Here is a 19,190-nt window from a genome sequence, read left to right as displayed (position 1 = left end):
TGGTAGAGAGGAAAAACATGTATCTCCCCGTTGAATGTGTTGATTCCCTCACTTCCTCCAATGGTGGTATTGTTTTATAAACACAGACATTTATTTTTAATCATTAAGGAACTCTTATCCTTTTCTTGTAATATTCTTGTAATATTGTTCATATTTTATGGATGTAACGTCTCAGCCTTTAGTATATCAAGTCCCTTTTAAAGTTCTTTTCCCTAAATTGTTTCCTCTGGTGCTAATTTTTCTATTTATCTTGATCTTTTACTTTCTGTTGGTTCACCTCATTTATCTGGTGCTCCTTAATTATCAGTTATATTTAAGGAGGCTTGAATGGCCAGTGTTCCCTCCGCTTTTATGAAAACAGAGGACTTTTTTACTGCCAGTTCTGAGTGGGGAATCTTACTGGAAGTTCCTTGTGGGCCAGGCTGGGACTTGACACACAGATCTGCGATTTCATTTAAGAGTGATAAGGGAGGGAGATAGCTGTGGGGCTTCTGCTCCTCCAAATTCTTTCCTCTGAGATCAACATTAGAGTTTCCAAGCCAAGTTTCTTGGCTCTCACAATTTGGTTTGTTCAGTTTTCTTAGGAAAAGAGATTTCCCTTTGAGTAGAAATGCTTGCTGCACCTGTACTCTGTGCATGGCAATGAACACAGGGGATGACAGCTTTCTCTATGAGGTCTGGAATTACCCTCACTTAGTCCCATTTGTCACTAATTCTAAACCCAAAGTCCTTTCTGTGATTCTGTGTGCCAATTGCTCTCACCTTCTCTGGGGCCCTTTAGTCTAATTGGTCTCTTCCAGAAACTCCAGCCTTGTTTCTTTGCTTTACGTTTTCCACTTTGAATACACAGGATTTTACTTTAGAATGATTTTAGAAGGAGTGAAAGGGAAATGTGTGTCTAACTTGCCATAAATACCAGCCTTTTTATTACTGTTCTCCAGAGACAAACAAAACTCTTATGTTCGGCCAGAGTTAACAATTGACCAATAGGAGTATTTTCAAAAATGTACTGATATGCTTGATATGGGTATTAACTTTAAAACTTCCAGTTATCAAATTACTTGTATATTTTCAATCTCTTGAAAAGAAATCATGCCTTAGTTGTTTCCTACATATACTCCATGCTTATAAAAACTGATCTAAATACAGAAATATATACTATGAAGAAATATTTTTAAATCAAAGCCAATTATATCTTTAGTAAGGTTTTCCATTTAAAGGAAGGCAGCTACATGACTCCATAGTCAAATCTGAAACTTTCCCATTTTCATGGAAGAAAATATAATTTAACCCTTAGAAAACAGACTTTATGTCACAGGCAGTATAGATTAAATTACCATAACTCAAGAGACTCAGATTAATACTGCAATAAATTCAATTTCAGAATAAGAATAGAAATATTGACTGATTAAATGACTAATGTTAATTCTGAGTTAATACAGGAAAAAAATCATATCATTAACTTAAAGCCAAATCTTTATAAATTCAAGGTCATATAGAAATCTCTTAAGACAAATGTACTAAATCAAGTTGGTGAAATAAAGACCTTCTACCCTCTTCCTTTAAAAAAGATTATTTAGAGAGCAAGAATATGAGCAGAGCAGAAGACAGAGAGGATCTCAAGCAGACTCTGTGCTGAGCGTGAAGCCTGACTTGCGGCCCAATCCCATGACCCTGAGATGACATGAGCCGAAATCAAGAGTCAGGTGCTCGACTGACTGAACCACCTGGCCGCTCCTACTGTCTTGCTCTTAAAAATCATTTCAAAATAAGAAAGAAAGAAAAAAAACCCACTTTTTTTTTTTTTTTTTAATGAAACTAGGAGATATTTCTGACTCCTAGTCACAAAATATACAGCAGAAAGTACATGGTAAAATGATAAATGATTGCTAAGGTGACTTAGGTGTCATGTGACTGTGGAGAGAGACACCGAAGACAAGCAAACCAACTGACCCAAGAACGTTCTAAGAACTGGAAGATCAAGGTCCTTAGGCTGGGATAAGGCAAGGGACTAAGTGGAGACTGTTTTAAAAGGTGGGGAACAGAAAAGACAAAAGTGTCAGATTACTTCCAGGGAATGGGTGCAGAGAGGACTACTTCTGCTCCTAACCCCTGGCCTGAGAGAGAAGGGGAGAGGTTGTGCGTACAGTCTCTGGAAAAGCTAAATTAGAGACAGTGCAGCACAGAGGCATGCAGGGGGAAAGCCCAGGGTGAAAACAGAGACCGAAAGCTGACTGCTTGGTGAGCTCTCCTCTCCACCCTCATTCTGCCCCAGAACACCAGCACACTGATGAATCCCGACCCTTTCCAGCGGAGATCAGAGGACCCCAGTTTGAAGAAACTGAAGCAACCCAGAAAGAGTCTGACAGGCTGACATTTAGGAATCCCTGGTGCGGTCGGCTGGCCTGCCGGGCGATGAACTGTCTCCCCACAGAGATTCCAAGAGCTTTTTATCTTAACTTTTTAAATATAGAGCATAAGAATTGCCTGACATTTGAAGAAAGTCATGACAGGGACTAAAACAAAGAAAAAGGAACTCGGAGGAAATAAAAGCATGATATGGGAAACAAAAAAATAACTAAATCTATCTTTAGAGAGATAACAAGATGCATCTGCATCTGTCAAACCAGATAATGATAGGGAAGAGCTTTCAGATATTAGAAAAAGAAGCTGAAGTTTTATTAAAAAGTTGAAAAATATTTTTGAAAGTGGGAGAAACAGAGATAGAAATTATAGGGGAAAAACTGAGTTCAGAGTATGAGCCGGGGAGGTCCAAAGAAAGAACAAGAGAAAAAAAAAATTCCCAGAATGGACAGAGATGAGCTTCTGGCTGGCATGGGCCAGTAGAGCGCGCACGAACTCTGAATGACAAACCCATCAAACACCTTTGTGAAGTCTAATAATTCCAGAGTTAACTAAAATAATCCACTGGGAGAAAACAGTAGGCCTACAGGGTAAGGACTAGAAATGAGGACAGCCACTGATTTACTGACATTAAGCCTAAAAATGGAGTCCTGCAAACTCTCATGGACTTAATAGAAAATTATTTCTAGTCCAGAATTTTATGCCCAGGAAAAATACCCAATAGAAGGGTTTTTGTTTTTCTTTCATTAACTATCCAGGCAATCTTTCAAAAACAAAGTAAATTCACTGGAACATGTTCCAGCAAAACAAAACTGAATACACGGGATCAAAAATAAAGATTCCGTCGCAGGGCAGACACTGGTCCGAAACGGAGACGATGGAAGGGTCAGAAACTGGGCAGATAATCTATGGCCAGATTATCTAGACCCTTTTCCTCATGTGCAGAAACAGGAAGGTGTTTCACAGAGCTGCTGCAACGTGTGAGAAGGCTTCAGCTTTTGAAGAAAACCAAATAAAAATGAAGAAAACAAAGCGGTATAGCCTATGTTCAGCAGTCAACAATATCTACACAGACATAATAATGAAAACACTAGATGCGCATACAACCGCAAAATTCCGAACTAAGTACACTGAGAAGCCTGTGAAGGAAAGAATTCAGGCGGTAGGAAAGTGCTGGATGTAAGAAGGAAGATGCTCGTACTCCTTAACGGAAACAGAGAAGATGAATTAGAGAGAACCGCACACACTACTACTTAGACACATGCTGATGAAGAGCTAAGTGGGCGTCTCTGGGAAAGCTGACTTACAAGTAGAGAGTATGGTGGGGAGACTGTGTCTAAGTTTTTCAAAACTACTTTATAGTCCATTATTCATGTATTCCTTTCCATAGTGGTTTACTGATTAAATCATTAAAATATAGAAGCAGCACCTAGGACATATAAATAAATCTGAACTCAACAGCAAATAATGTCATGGTTCTATTTCCCCGAGGAGATATTTTAGTAAAAAATAATGCAGTCAGCTAAGTGGTAGTTTTAAAGGAACGAAACACTGGGGAGGGACAGCCCAGGGAGCCAGCGGGGCCAGCAGACCACACTGGGCTTACGCAGGCTAGTGTGGTGTACCAGCAGGAAGGTCAGCGAGCGTGGAGGCAGAAGACACTGGTTCTCATGCTATCAGTTACTTGAAACCAGTTTCTTAACTTCTGAGAGCCTCACTGTCTTGGCCTACAGAGATCTATGAAATGATTATGTCATAGGGGCAGACATGCATTGTGTACATGCATACACAATGCTGCAAACGGGCATGTTTTAAAGGGATAAAATGACCCGAGAATCGACTGCAATGCTAGAGAAAGCCAAGCTGTTGATCTGGGTACAAAACTGTTTTCTGTAACTGCGATGCTGGGTTAGTGTACAACCTGCAAGTTTTCAGTAGGTTCTATAACCAAAGTGGGGCTTGAACTCACCACCCCAAGATCAACAGCCACATGCTCTACCAACTGAGCCAACCAGGTGCCCTATATAACTTTCAAGTTTTAACTGAAAGGAGTAATGGAGTTTTTTACTTGCAAGAATGGCATCATTTAACTTCTCACATACTTACAGAAATTCACAGGCCAAGATCAATGTGATAAACAAATACATTTAAATCCATATCTGCAATTCGCTGTAGAACAAGGAGTCTACTTGATATAAAACAAATGTAAGGACCTACCAACCATTAAATCCTATATAGAGATCCAAGTCAACCAAGGCTGTGGCTGCTTCCTTCGTACCATCAAAGGAATGTACCTAAGGACATACAGGTAGAATTTTATTTAATTAATTTTCCTTTAAAATCCTAAATGACACCAGTAACTTTCTAAGCAGAAGTAGAGATGCATTAGGGTTTTTCGGATCAGAGCATTTCACATGCGGTGGCCCCTATGGTTTTATTTTCAAATCCAATCTCACAATAAAATGGGTCAACATCCCCCCTGATGTGAGGCAAGAGGGGAGAAGGCTTGCCCAGAACTTCTGCCCCAGCTGCCTGATGGCTCTGCTCCAGCACTCCCGCAGCGCCGCCAGGAAGGGGACTGGTGCTGGGAGCCCCATCCTCAGGCAAAAGCATGAAGTTAAAAATGTTATAAAAGCATGTAAATTGTATCTTAAAATGTTCAATTTTTACGTTATGGGCTACTTTTTTTCTAGAAGAGAGATGACTTAAGAGGACAAGTTTTAAGAAGATCGATCAAGAGTTGTAAGAATGTCACTAAAAAAACATGAACTGTTACACAGTTATATCTCAGGAGGCAGAAAGGAACGAGATGGTGTTCTCCTTCAAAGCTATAGGGATTAAAGCATAGTTTTTCACACTTTGTGTAATCAAAACCACACTTAACAATACTTCTTTAGGGGCGCCTGGGTGGCTCAGTGTATTAAAGCCTCTGCCTTCAGCTCAGGTCATGATCTCAGGGTCCTGGGATCGAGTCCCGCATCGGGCTCTCTGCTCAGCAGGAAGCCTGTTTACCCCTCTCTCTTTCTGCCTGCCTCTCTGCCTACTTGTGATCTCTCTGTGTCAAATAAATAAAATCTTTAAAAAACAAACAAAAAGCAATACTTCTTTAAATACACCTACAAGTGGGTGGTTCAGTTCGTTAAGCAGCCAACTCCTGGTTCCAATTCAGGTCGTGATCTCATGGGCCATGGGGGCAAGCCCCTTCAGTGCGGAGTCTGCTTGGGATTCTCTCCCTCCCTCCCTCTGCCCTTCCCCCGCTGATATGTGCATGCTCTTTGAAATAAATAATAAATCTTTTTATAAAAATAAACACACACACCTAACAAGTGATGTCATTAATGCGTTCATACAGCAACCAGAGTCCCAAATCCATTACGAAAAACAGGCTTCTCTAAAACAGAACCATATTATACAGCTGCCCAAAGAGTTTGCTCTTCCCCTCAGCATTTGCAGCTGACTAGAAAATATATCCTCCATTAACATCAAAATAATTTTAAATAAGACTCTTCATAAACCATTTCAGAAAATTAGTTATATTCAGTGATTTTTTTTTTCCCCAAGTAATTCCTACACCCAGTGTGGGACTTGAACTTACAACCCCAAGATCAAGAGTCACACACCCACTGAGCCAGCCAGGCAATATCTTCTTTCGAAAAAAGTCAAACATTTAGGTTGGATTTGTTGCTGTTAAGTAAATTCTTTAGAAATAAAAAAAAATGGGCTAAGAGTTAGAACCATCAATCCCAAGGGCATTAATGAGAGCCTCTAAGCCTCTCTCAGTTCCCAAAGGATAAACTGCAGGGTCAGTAAACTACAGATACAAAAGTGCACAGCGGTGCAGAAAACATGATCGCTAGCAGTCCGTGAGACACGAAGTAGGGCTACAAACCTGAGAAAATACAGAGGACACTCAGCAGCACAGTGCAGGCACACAGTACGATACCCATAGGGGGTAGGTACCCTAAGTGTAAGTGCCATTTCCTCTTCCTTACTTGGACTTAGTAGGACTGATTTTACAGAGCTGGGTAATAGCTTTTCTGCTAGAGTCTAGTGAATTGCTCCTAAAATTAGAGGGGAAAATGTGTGCGTCGGAGAGTTTTTCTGAGGCAGATTTTCAAAAGAACCCATAATCCAAAAAAGACTTACAAAACACTGCTTTGGATGCCTGAGCTAAGGCAGAGAACATTGATGGGACCTGACTGACATGACCACACAGAAGCGTTTAGAGTAGAAGCATATTACAGAAAGGAGGGGTCTCGGGTCAGAGTGGTTAACCGCAAATGAGCACAGCTGACAAGAAATTAAGAAGGCAAACCTGAAGTGAGACTTAAAATATTAAAATCAGTTTATACCCTGCTCAGAATTTCAAGTGAAAACCACTGAAGAACAGCTGATGGAAGAGGCAGAGAAAAAGACCATCGCCCACACTCCTGAAACGCGAGTTCATTCACGGGGTTTTCTTGTGAACCAAACTCTATCAGATATTCTTGTACTTTGAACAAAATAAATGTAATTAAATCCGTGTGACTTATGTATCGCATCTGGCCCACAGATTCTAAAGTAAACATGCGTCCTCCAGTAAGAGGGGGAGGAACACTGCTGATCCTGAATTACTTCGCCAACCTGAGGAACAAGGAAGCTTCTGGGCAACTCTTCTACTTACCACTCCCCCGACACACCGGTCTCTGTTTCTTTTCATTATGTCTGTGAATTAAAAACAAACCACTGTTGGCTAATACCTTGCTTGACTTCTGCAAAACTCTTAAATTCTAAATGAGATTTTAGCTTTAACTCACCCAAAAATTCAGCATGTGAGTTCCGACAGTGAAGAAACATTGGTAATTTTGTTTGTTCTGCCAGTTCAAACTGTTTTTCAAAGTATCTGTATGATGCCAAAAAAAAAATCCTTGTTAATTCTATTTTAGTGTGAAAAAAATAACTGTTAAATATTTTTAAGTTAAAGGACTTTTATTATCTTGAGATTATAGGACAGAAGTAGTAAACTCAGACATTTAAAACACATCTGGCTTAGTCAAAAGCTTTTATAACACACAACTTCCTGAAAAGGACACATCATTTTCTGGGATTACAAAATTATTTTCAAAAATGTTGGTTAGCTTTCCATTATAACTACTGGGTAAATTAGGTAGCACTTTACTACTGATCACTAGAAATAGCTATAATGTTTATGTTTCCAGTGATGGGAGCTGTTCCTCAAATAATTATTTTTTTTTTTTTTTACACATTTTATTTATCTGAAAGAAAGAGAGACAGCCAGAGAGAGCACGAGTAGGGGATGGGACAGGTAGCAGGAGAGGGAGAAGGAGCAGCAAGGAAGCTGATATAGGGCTCAGTCCCAGAACCCTAGGATCATGACCTGACCTGGAGGAAGACACTTAACCAAATGAGCCACCCAGGTGGCCCCTCAAATGATTACTTTTAACTAGGTTTTCCCACCAAACCCCAGCAAATGAAGTATATACTTTCCCATCACCCGTGGGATCCGTTCCCTGCAGCACATGTTGTTAGGGAAGAGCACACCAGCAGCGTCTTGCCCGGAGAGCTGGCTGAGCACCATCAGTGGAAGTCAATCCGCTGCAGCCAGCAGCCTGGCACAACTTTATTCTCAGTGTTTTCCATGTTCTGTTATATAAGGAATTACTACCACTAGATGCAGGGATTTATTAAATAAATGTAAATAGCACAAAAACTGAAACATTCTATTTTTCAAAGATATAAAAACTACATGATAAAATAGCAGCCGTGGGGCACCTGGGTGGCTCAGTCAGTTAAACATCTGCCTTCAGCTCAGGTCATGATCCCAAGGTCATGGGATCGACTCCACATTGGGCTCCCCACTCAGTGGAAAGCCTGCTTCTCCCTCTCCTTCTGCCTGCCGCTCCCCATGCTGTGTTCTCTCTCTGTCAAATAAATACATAAAATCTTTTTTTAAATCTTTTAAAAATCTTTTTTTTTTTCTTTTAAAGATTTTATATATTTGTCAGAGAGAGAGAGAGAAAGCGAGCACAGGCAGACAGAATGGCAGGCAGAGACAGAGGGAGAAGCAGGCTCCCCGCTGAGCAAGGAGCCCGATGTGGGACTCGATCCCAGGACGCTGGGATCATGACCTGAGCCGAAGGCAGCTGCTTAACCAACTGAGCCACCCAGGCGTTCCTTTAAAAATCTTTTAAAATCTTTTTTATTATTCATTTATTTATTTATTATTTATTTAAATCTTTTAAATCTTTTTAAATCTTTTAAAAAAAGATTTATGTATTTATTTGACAGAGATCACAAGTAGACAGAGAGGCAGGCAGAGAGAGAGAGGAGGAAGCAGGCTCCCCACTAAGCAGAGAACCTGATGCAGGACTCGATCCCAGGACCCCGAGATCACGACTTGAGCCGAAGGCAGAGGCTTAACCCACTGAGCCACCCAGGTGCCCCTAAGTACATAAAATCTTTTTAAAAATAAATAAATAAATAAAACGACAGCTGTGAATATTTAGAGAGTACTTTATAAAAAGGTTTTTCAAGTGCCACATACCATTATCTCATCTGATCCACAAAATAACCTTTGAACAGGACAAGAGCTAGTGCCAAAGGATGTACAACCTCATCCAAGATCACAACACACTGTAACAAACTTGGACCCAGAAACTGAGTGCTCGAATTCCAGGTCTCAGCCAAAATGACTAAAAGTTGTGACATTTCCAAGAAGCTTCTTCTGGTCCCATAGCGTAATGAAAATAGCCAGATGCAACATGGTGCGTGTTCCTGGCAGTCTCATTCAGCACGGGGCTCACTCATTCTCATTCAGCTCAAATGAAACTAGGAGTTACAGAGAGTAAGGGTCTTATTTTCCTACAGGAGTTTACCTCTACTTGGCACCTTAATTTTAGGGAATAATTTCTTGGTGTTTAGTTTAAATCTCTTTTGCTATATATTCCTCTATCTTATCCCCTTGAAATACAAGACAATCATTTTCCTGGAGTACCCCTTTGTCCTCTTGAAAATGCTAAATTTTCAAATGAGACACATAAGTGCACTTCTTAAAGAGTTTTCATAATTTTGGTGGGTTTTTTTTGTCTTTATTACCCAGTGTTTCCCAGTGTGTAGGCTTTTAAATCACCTTTTCAGGTTCTGCTGGGCTACAGTAAGCAAAAATAATTTTAGTTAACAAAGTGCTGAAATTTCACAGGGCAGGAAACAGAAATGAAATCTTTAAAGAAAAGTCACTATTTCCATAACCTCTACAGAAATTGAAATGTCAGCAATGAAGTGTGCTCCAGTCATTACGTAAACTTTACCATGGATCTGGCTTCTGGCTACACACCGCACACTCTCTGCTTCACGCTTCCCATCTACGCGGATCGTTCCTTTCACACACAATTCTATGTACAAAGCCACACAACTGAACCACAGATTTACAGAATCTAATGATCGCCTTGGGAATAAGCCTGCCCATCACAGCAGGCAAAAGTACAAATTATGAAAATAACAGATGTTCAAGCAACGTGCCTCCATTATTCTGCATATGAGAAAAGAAAAGGTCCATACACTCAAGCAAGCTAGGTGTCTTAAGGCCAACTATTCCTAATGACACAGACTGAGAACTTGACATGAAGGGCTTGACATGAAGTACCTGTTGTCTTTAAAGAAAAAAACCCACCATCCTAACTAGAAATAGCGTAAGTTACAGGGCAGCAGAAACTGGTCCTCATCAAGAGATTTCTCTGCTTCTTTTACTGTTTTTTTTTCTTAGTTCATAAATGAAAAAGCGCTGTTTACTTGAGTTAGATTTGCTCACTTTAGTGAAGCTGTAATTTGCTTTTGCCTGTATTACTGCTTCTTACATTTGAGGGTCAACAATAGTGGAGGACAGGGCTTGAAAAGGTCAGCTTGCGAGTAGCTGTTAGTAATTAAGACTGAGGCAACTCCCAAAAGCCCAGAGCCTCTGGACTGGCCCACGGCAAGGACAGCCTCACTCTCTCATCGCTGGGGTTCCCTAAATCCCCAAACGGTTCTTTTGAAATCTTGTCTGATGCTGGATTTCTTTTCCAAAACAGACCTGCAGTATTAACATTTTAAAGCCCCGGAAAAATCCCACAGCAAATTCTTCCCACTCAAGTAAACTGAGCTCTAAACTTGCAGCAAGAAAAGGGGATAGAGCATGGGGCAGACACTGAATAGACAGCCCAGGCTTCAAGGGTAACCCTTCCACAGCAAAGTCTGGCTAATTCCTTATTTTCATGCCTTTTGGGTTTTTTGCTCTTTAAAAAATGCTTTTCAAAAACCCCAAAGAAAAAGATAGTCTGTATTTTCTTTAAGATGAAAATACTTCTGAGATTACCACCACAGTCGCAATTTCTTGAGCACTAACTGCGCCAAGCCTATTACTATGATGCGCTTTACATACCGAATGTTAAGAAAGGTAGGAGGTATTATCCCCATTTCAGTGATGAGGAAACTGAGATTTACAGACACACAGCCACCAAAGGCAGTTAGGGTTCAAACACAAAGCTGTCAATTCTCCGAGAACTACTCTGCACAGTTACAGTCTGCCTCACTTACCAGCAGGCCTCCGTATTCTTTGGCCACTGTGTCTACCGCACGTCAGTTCTGTCTTGCCTACTAATCCATCACACCATTTTCTATTTTTCTCTTCTCATACATCTTTTTCCTGACTGCATTTTTACTTAAAACAACAACAATAAGAACACCAAATCATACTCTGGTTGTCTTAGATGGTATTAAAGGACAGCTCAAAATCAAAATTCTTCCAAGAAAAGATCCAATAGTAAAAGCCAAGTTATAGGCTTTTTACTCCACGCTGCTCTGCAGGAATCAAAAAGACCCTTTCTCCTTATGAAAACTCAGTGAGCATTTACGGAGCACCCGCCAGGCTCGGACAGTACTGCGCATGGTCGGTGCTATGGGTGCGACAGCACGAGTGAGGCTGGGTATATGCCCCCAGAGAACTCGGCCACCGTCTGTTGTGGGACAGGAAGGCGGGACATGAATGTATTCCGGGACAACGTGAGAAATGCTGAAACAAATACAGAGCACCGTGTGTGCAGGGAGGGAGCGTGGGCGGAGGACAGGGCATGGGGGTGTGGTGTGGGGAGGGATATTTGTTTTAACAACAAACCAAATGGGATTCCTACTGCTGCAGTTTTTTACTAAATCCTTTGATGTTTTAGAATTTAAAATCTCAAACTGAACTAACTGCCCATCTTTTTAAACTCTGTCCCACACTTTAGTTTGTCCTTAGCTTCATCTCCTCTGGAAAACGCCTAGCTCACATCGCCTCACCTTATTAGCAAAGCCTTCCCTGACTCCCCCAGAAAGTCCTTCCCCCTGCTCTCCTACACCTTTTGTTAGCATTTTCCAACCCATTTTAATTACTTATGTCCTCTCTTATCTCTAAAGGCATCAGAACCAAGCCTATTCTTTGTATTACACTGAGGAGGCACCTGGTAATCATTTACTGAACGAGCACTGAGTTTAAACTCTTAGTACAGATTACCACCTGGGCAGCTGGCATCTGTGTTCAAGCATTAACTACATCCTGCTATATGTATTGTTTTAAGTTCTGATCTTAAGTTAATGGTTGGAGTATCCTCAGAGCAGTGAAAGAGAACTATCAATGTTTTCATTAAGACAAAAAAAATTAAGTTTCAAGTATGTAGGTTGCATTTTAGAATCAGTCTGAATGCATCTGGATTAAAGTCCTATGGCCGGAGGATCACTGTCACACCCCCGCCATCTGTCTGCTTCACGACATTCATCTTGGCCAAACACAGACTCTAAGGTGGAGGAATTAAGATCTGTGGGCTTCACCTACCAAACTCAAGCAGTCAACTATTTTTCAATTTAAATATGAGTATGTGAACTTTTAAGGTAAGTGAGTGACCTATAAAAATGATAGTCAAGGGCGCCTGGGTGGCTCAGTGAGTTAAGCCGCTGCCTTTAGCTCAGGTCATGATCTCAGGGTCCTGGGATCGAGTCCCACATCGGGCTCTCTGCTCAGCGAGGAGCCTGCTTCTTCCTCTCTCTCTCTGCCTGCCTCTCTGCCTACTTGTGATCTCTCTCTGTCAAATGAATAAATAAAATCTTTAAAAAAAAAAAAAAAAAGATAGTCAAGAGAGGTTTAGGATTTAATCTTCCGTCATCAGGTGACTGTCCCGGAAAACCACAGCATCATACATCACTGAACAGCTCTGAGAGGATTTAGTCTAATGTTCTATCATCTAGATAACGAATACATTGTTTCTGAAATGCAACAAAATGCTCATTAATAGACTTAAATTAAGTCTATGAGCTCATTTTTCTTTTTGGCCTATCACACTACCCACCAGTGTGCTGACTCCAACTTAAAGATGTAGGCAGTGGGTTGTAGGAAGTCTACAAAGGTTGGGAACTTCGGAGTTTTCTGAGAAGCTCCCACTCTCCACATGGCTCCTATGAAAAACCCTCACGTTCTAAGCTGACAATATCCAGAGCGAAGCAAGAGTAGGTTTTTCCTACTTTGGTGATTGATCCTATAATCTCCTTCTAATACCTCTTGCTCTCAAATCCTTTATATCACTGATTGCTCTTAAATCATTCCACTGGAATGGTTCCTGCATGAATACACTCATAAGAAAAAGAACAACAAAAGTCTCCATCATGTAAAACTCATCCCTAACTTCCACCATTAAAATTAAGTTAGATGGTTAATCAGTTGGGAACTAGATGCTTCCATCCCTTATGAATTCCATGCAGGTATGCATGGAATTTTTTTCACTTCACTTTTGATATACAAAGGAAAAATACTTAATCCTGATGCTTAATCCAACTACATTCTGAACAAATAAAGGCAATTTTTAAAAAAATCACTCTTCTGATTTTACGATAATTACTAAAGTCAAAAAATTTCCTTACTTGAGCTGAGTATCTTTGGGACAGAATTGCAGTCGATCGAAATCTTTAAAAGACAAAATAAATAAATAAATAGCAACTCATTAACTTGTACAGAACAAATCTCTTTCAAAGTCACTGTAACAGGGCTAGGTTGGCACTTACCCAGTCCACACTCCCCGATTGCTACAACTTTCCCCTTATTGTTTTCAGCAAGATTTAGCAACTCCGTTAAGTAAAGATCAGGGTCATTCTTTTCAAATTCATCACATCTTGTAGGATGACATCCAACTGTACTGAAAAACATATCTAGCACAAAATAATGTCTTAGGATTATTTTCAAAATATTTTTCATAGTATACTTAACATGCAAAAATGACAGAACAAATAATTTCAACTGGTTAATTTTTAATAATAGCCATAAACTATTTGAACTACAAGAACTGCATATGGTTAATCATATGATAATTTTTGGAACAGCTTAACAAAGCAGGACATGAATATGAAAATTGCCTTTAACATATTGGTAAAAAGAATTAATTCAACTTTCCAAAGTTTGGTATTTACTGAGTCCTACAGAATGGAAAATAAAACAATTTCTTGGAGAATGAAATGTCACAACCTAATTATATCTTTTATATTCACTATTCACATCACTGTCTTGTTTCATGTATTTAACATAACAAAATATATTTCTTCCCCTTAAAAAGGATGACTGAGAGGCACCTGGGTGGCTCAGTCTTTAAGTGGCTGCCTTCTGCTCAGGTCATGATCCCAGGGTCCTGGGATGGAGCCCAAGCCCTGCATGGGACTCCCTGCTCAGCGGAAAGCCTGCTTCTCCCTCCCCTCGCCACTCCCCCTGCTTATATTCCCTCTCTTGCTGTCTCTGTCCCTGTCAAATACATAAATAAAACAAACAAACAAAAAGGATGACTTAAAGAGATGGAATCTGTTTTTTTCATTTTCTTAAGATTTTATTTACTTATTTGAGAGAGAGAGCGAGCATGGGGGGAGGGGCAGAGGAAGAGGGAGAAGCTGGCTGTCCACTGAGCAGGGAGCCCAACACCAGGGCTTGATCCCAGGATCCTCGGATCATTACCTGAGCCAAAGACAGATGTGTAACTGATGGAGCCACCCAGACGCCCCGGGATTTGTTTTTCCAATAAAAAATAAAGCTCACTTATTTGGAGATCATGCTCACTTGACTGCACGGAACACAAGTATGAAGTCAAAAAGGGCTTCTGAGTGGCTTGGCCCTGAAGCCCGGGAGAGGCGGGGAGCCTTCTTCAGCCTCTCCTGCAGATGTTTACACATAAAAGGAGGCATTAGTTTTAAAGCAGTGGGGCCACAGGTATGGGAAGAGGAGTGAAGAGGGCTGACAAGGGAGCTTCAAGAATGTTTAAAAATGTCTCTCTTCAAGAATAAAAAGTATGGAAGACAAGATTCTTATATCCCCAGAGGCATCTGGGAAGGTGACTACTTTTACCTTAATCACTAAAAAAAAGTGACAGTGGGTCCTGAAGAGAAGTATGCAATTTAGAAAGATTTCCATAAAAATTAACTTTTAGTAAGTAAATCAATATTTTGAAAAATAACATGGAATGCCTAATTCTTCAATGTCTAGCACAAGAAGCACGCATGCCAAAACCCAAAACCAAAATAAGTTAGGTAAAATGAATACCAGATAAGGAGAGGTTTTCTGTAACTAGGATTTCCTTAGGACCAAATTCTAAAACTTCACAGATTTTAAATAATTGCAAAATGCATGAACATAAAGTGAGCAGAGAGATTATATATTATTACTTGCATTCCTGGGGTCTTAAAACAATGGTCTGCATGATAAATATTTAATAAATGATCCTTCACAGTTAAAGTTTAAATAAAAAGCAACTCACATCTTAAGCACATTACAACATAGAAAAATCTTACATCAGGAATTTGTGAGGCTAAACTGTATACCCAGTGAACTTAACTCTCATTAACCTTAAAATAATCAAAATAATGGTTATGTGAGAGAGAGGGTCTGATACACCTGTGGGCACTCAGAATTCCTTCATTTTAATCATGTCCCATTGCAATCAGTCTGTTTTCCTGTTATTTCGACAGTCACAATCCATTGTATTGCACCTGAAGCAGTTTTTAGAAAGACTTCTTCAGAATAACTCAACTCCTATTTGGGGTTAGTGGGGGGCTGGGGTAAAAGGAATATGAGGATACCATTTGTTTGTGCCAAATGCAGTGCCTCTTTACTGTCCTGCAGATTTCCACCTGTAATCATGAACTGAAAAAGAAAGAAAGAAAATAAGCCTACTTGAACAGGGCATCAACAACAGTTTCCCAAACATGCCTTCTTGCTGCCTTTTTCCAGAATGCTCTCTTTGACTATCACACACTTATTCTTCCTTTAAAATGTGGCTGAAAGGTCATCTCCTATTTCGAGTGGTCCCCAACCACCCCTCTCCACACACACACGCATAAATACAACACAGAATTTATCACTACTACCCACTAAAATGGATTCACATGTCTGTTTTTCCTGTTAGATCAAGAGCTCCTTAAGGACAGAGATCACATTATGAAAGACTGAATAACTAAAGACTTCTGAATTTAGAATTCTGTTCATCTAAATTGGAGATTTAGTAGTGTTTATTAATTCAATAGTTCTCCAAGTGTGGTCCCAGAACCTCCAGGTAATGTGAGGGCAAAACTATTTTCATAATAACTCTAAGATGTTATTTGCCTTTTTCACTCTCATCGGCCCCAAGGGTGCAAGGAAATATTCCAGAGGCTACAGGATGGGTAATAGCACAACAGACTGACTGCAAAAACAGATACCCAAGTTCTGGAGTCTTCTATTAAGAGCCAGACATTCAAGACATGTTAAAAAAAAAAAAAAAAGACAAAACAATTCCTCTCACATCACTACAATTTTTTGGTTTGGAAAATACTTATTTTTCTTTTTCTTTCTTTTTTTTTTTTTTTTAAGATTTTATTTATTTATTTGACAGAGAGAAATCACAAGTAGGTAGAGAGGCAGGCAGAGAGAGAGAGGAGGAAGCAGGCTCCCTGCCGAGCAGAGAGCCCGATGCGGGACTCGATCCCAGGACCCTGAGATCATGACCTGAGCCGAAGGCAGCGGCTTAACCACTGAGCCACCCAGGCGCCCGTGGAAAATACTTATTTTTCATAAAAATATGCTAGTTATATAATGGTTTACTATTAGTAGATATATATATATATCTTTTATTTCATTTATTTATTTGACAGAGATTACAAGTAGGCAGAGAGGCAGGCAGAGAGAGAGAGAGAGAGGAGGAAGCAGGCTCCCTGTAGAGCAGACAGCCCAATGTGGGGCTTGATCCCAGGACCCAGGGATCATGGCCTGAGCCAAAGGCAGAGGCTTTAACCCACTGAGCCACCCAGGCACCCCTGTTAATAGATATTTTATATTCTTCTTAGTTCTAATTTTTAATATTAACAAATAAAACCCACAAAGAGAAAAGCTCTTTGGGTCTTCAGGAATATTAAAGAACGTGAATGGGTTTTGAGACCAAAAGTTTGACCATTGCTGAATTAATACATATTGAATTCTCTGTAAGGAAATGTATGGCTCCTGGCAGAAAGCAGGCTTCTAAAGACATAGCCCTCCGGGTCCCACAGCAGTGAGAATGACTGTATTAAAGGAGAATGTTACAAAGAGCGATGTGTGGGTGCCAGCTACTGAGGCAGTGCTGCTGAAGCATGCATCCTTCGAAAGAAGGGACAAACTAAGCACGCTAATGTAGATTTTTTTAAGCACTTCCCTTCAAATGCCTCACTGAGCTAAAATGAAAAATTCCTTCTAGGTATAGGCCTCAAGAGAAAACAGGAAGAAGTACAAAAGATGAGCAGATGTTTTCACAGAGCAACCTAAGTTTCTAATATAAAAGGCACTGAGTATCTATTCAGGGAACGCAGCCATTATTAAATGCTCAATTGCTTGTAAAACACATGTTAAGATATTTAAAAAAATACTGAGAGAACGTGACTGTTTACTAACACCACCTAATGCTTTAATACAAAACCAGGTGCCCTCATCTGGTATTTCAATTCTGTAAAATAACTCCTATTCAAGTCTACCTTTTGTTTTATCTATAACTTTCCCAAACAGATGAAAAAATGAGGACAAGGCTAGAGGACGTAATTTCCCCTCGCAGGTCACAATGACGACACTAGGATGGTGGTGGCTCCCGCCACAAACCTGACAGAGAAAAGGGTATTTACACGGGTACAATACCAAGTGCTTTGCACTCCAGCTTTGTTTAACTCTCACAACAACTCCCTTGATTAGGCATTATTATCATTCTCGAATTACAGATGCGAAAAATGAAGCCTAGAGAGAGAAGCACCCATGTTACGAAGTTCTGAAGAGCGAAGTTGGGGCTGAAACCCAGGGATGCGCAGCCGTAACTGGGCTTTTCATTACTACAACGTAACTGCAGGACACTAAGTTAGATTCCAATTAGGAACCGCATCCGAGACATCGGTGTGTATGTTTCAAATGCTAGGATTAAATTAGGATTAAACTACTCATGGCTGACACATGAAAATTCCGGAGCTTGGTATTTCGGAGTCTGCAGAAAAGCATTTTATGAAGTGATTTACCAAGCAGGGAATGACTGCATAATGAGAAATGAATACTGGAACATTTATCCCTTCTTATCGTGGTGAACAGAGACCACTGCGCAGAGCTGGGGCTACGAACTCAGGAGCCAGCAGGGTCCTCTCTCACTCGAGGTAATTCAACTTAGAAGCCGCAGCTACCAAGTCTCCAGACACCACACTGGGGAACTTAACCTTATGTGTGCATATGTGGGCTAGCTTGGTATTTATTTTAAATACTAATTAAAAACAAGTATCTATTCAGAGAATTTGACACAGAGCTAATATTCATTTGCTTAAAACTCTCTTAAAAAAGTAGAATTATCCTGATAATCAAATTAGTACTATAAAAATTAAAGGGCCTTCTCAGTTGTTCATAAAGGGATATTCATACTGTAAAAGCTAAACTCGGTGATAGATACAGGTCTTTCTGATGCCCACTGAGTTCTAACAAATGCTAAGTTAGGTTACAAAATTTATTCAGAGTTGCATCTTGAGAAGCCTGATAATTAAAATAGGTTTTAAACACTTTTATCAAAGAGACTTTGCCATTTACCACACTTCTGCTCACATAAGAACTAAGCACGAGGCTTGTGTCACTTAAGATTTGATGTTTTACTTCATTTACTTACTAATACTACTTGTTGATAATACATATCCCCAAATGCCAAGTGTGGCATGAGCTCCTTCTCTTCTATTTTACAGTATCTTAACCAGAATTTAATTTTTTAAAAAAACTTAACAAAAAGTTACCTTTTTAACACCAATCTGGACAGCTCTCTCTATTACATCTTGTAAGTCATCTGTAAAAAGCAAACCCCACATTAAGAAAACCTGGTAAAAGAAATTTTCACTTACTTATCCCTTCTTGAAAGAAAATTACAAAAAAAAACAAATATACCAGATCAATATTGAGTACACATATAATAATAATCAACAATAACCCAAAAAGAAAAGAAAAGAAACCCATATAAGGCAAACTAGATGCCTAGTTATCCATTTAATTATATTTTATTCTGTTGACCAAAGGGAGAAGAGTGACAAAAATAGGAGATTCAAACCAAAGGTGAATTTGCTCCCTATGATTTAAGTCACTTGTCTTAAGTTCAAAACTTGTTGGCACTGTATTTTTTTTTATATAAAAATAAAACAATCATTAAGATCATTATTTTTGGAAGTGCCTGGGTGGCTCTGCCTTCGACTCAGGTCATGATCCCAGGGTCCTGGGATGGAGCCCCGCATCAGGCTCTCTGCTCAGCAGGGAGCCTGCTTCCTCCTCTCTCTCT

The 19,190-nt window shown here is 39.9% G+C and overlaps 1 protein-coding gene across 5 annotated transcripts in view; it reads right to left on the bottom strand.

Moving 5' to 3' along the window:
* Positions 1 to 19,190, bottom strand: part of TATDN1 (TatD DNase domain containing 1) — a 41,421-nt gene that overhangs the window by 9,400 nt on the left and 12,831 nt on the right. For all 5 annotated transcript variants that reach the window (XM_082721725.1, XM_082721729.1, XM_082721727.1 and 2 more), the window contains 7 exons: positions 18,658 to 18,707; positions 15,481 to 15,544; positions 13,429 to 13,572; positions 13,288 to 13,330; positions 7,161 to 7,246; positions 7,028 to 7,068; positions 4,582 to 4,658 (listed from right to left, as the gene is read on the bottom strand). In XM_082721725.1, coding sequence (XP_082577851.1) covers positions 4,582 to 4,658; positions 7,028 to 7,068; positions 7,161 to 7,246; positions 13,288 to 13,330; positions 13,429 to 13,572; positions 15,481 to 15,544; positions 18,658 to 18,707 — 505 coding nt within the window. The remainder of the gene's footprint in view (positions 1 to 4,581; positions 4,659 to 7,027; positions 7,069 to 7,160; positions 7,247 to 13,287; positions 13,331 to 13,428; positions 13,573 to 15,480; positions 15,545 to 18,657; positions 18,708 to 19,190) is intronic.

This window comes from Mustela nivalis, assembly GCF_964662115.1.
Source record: "Mustela nivalis genome assembly, chromosome: 2".
NCBI lineage: Eukaryota > Metazoa > Chordata > Mammalia > Carnivora > Mustelidae > Mustela > Mustela nivalis.
This window is presented reverse-complemented; position numbering and strand designations above follow the sequence as displayed.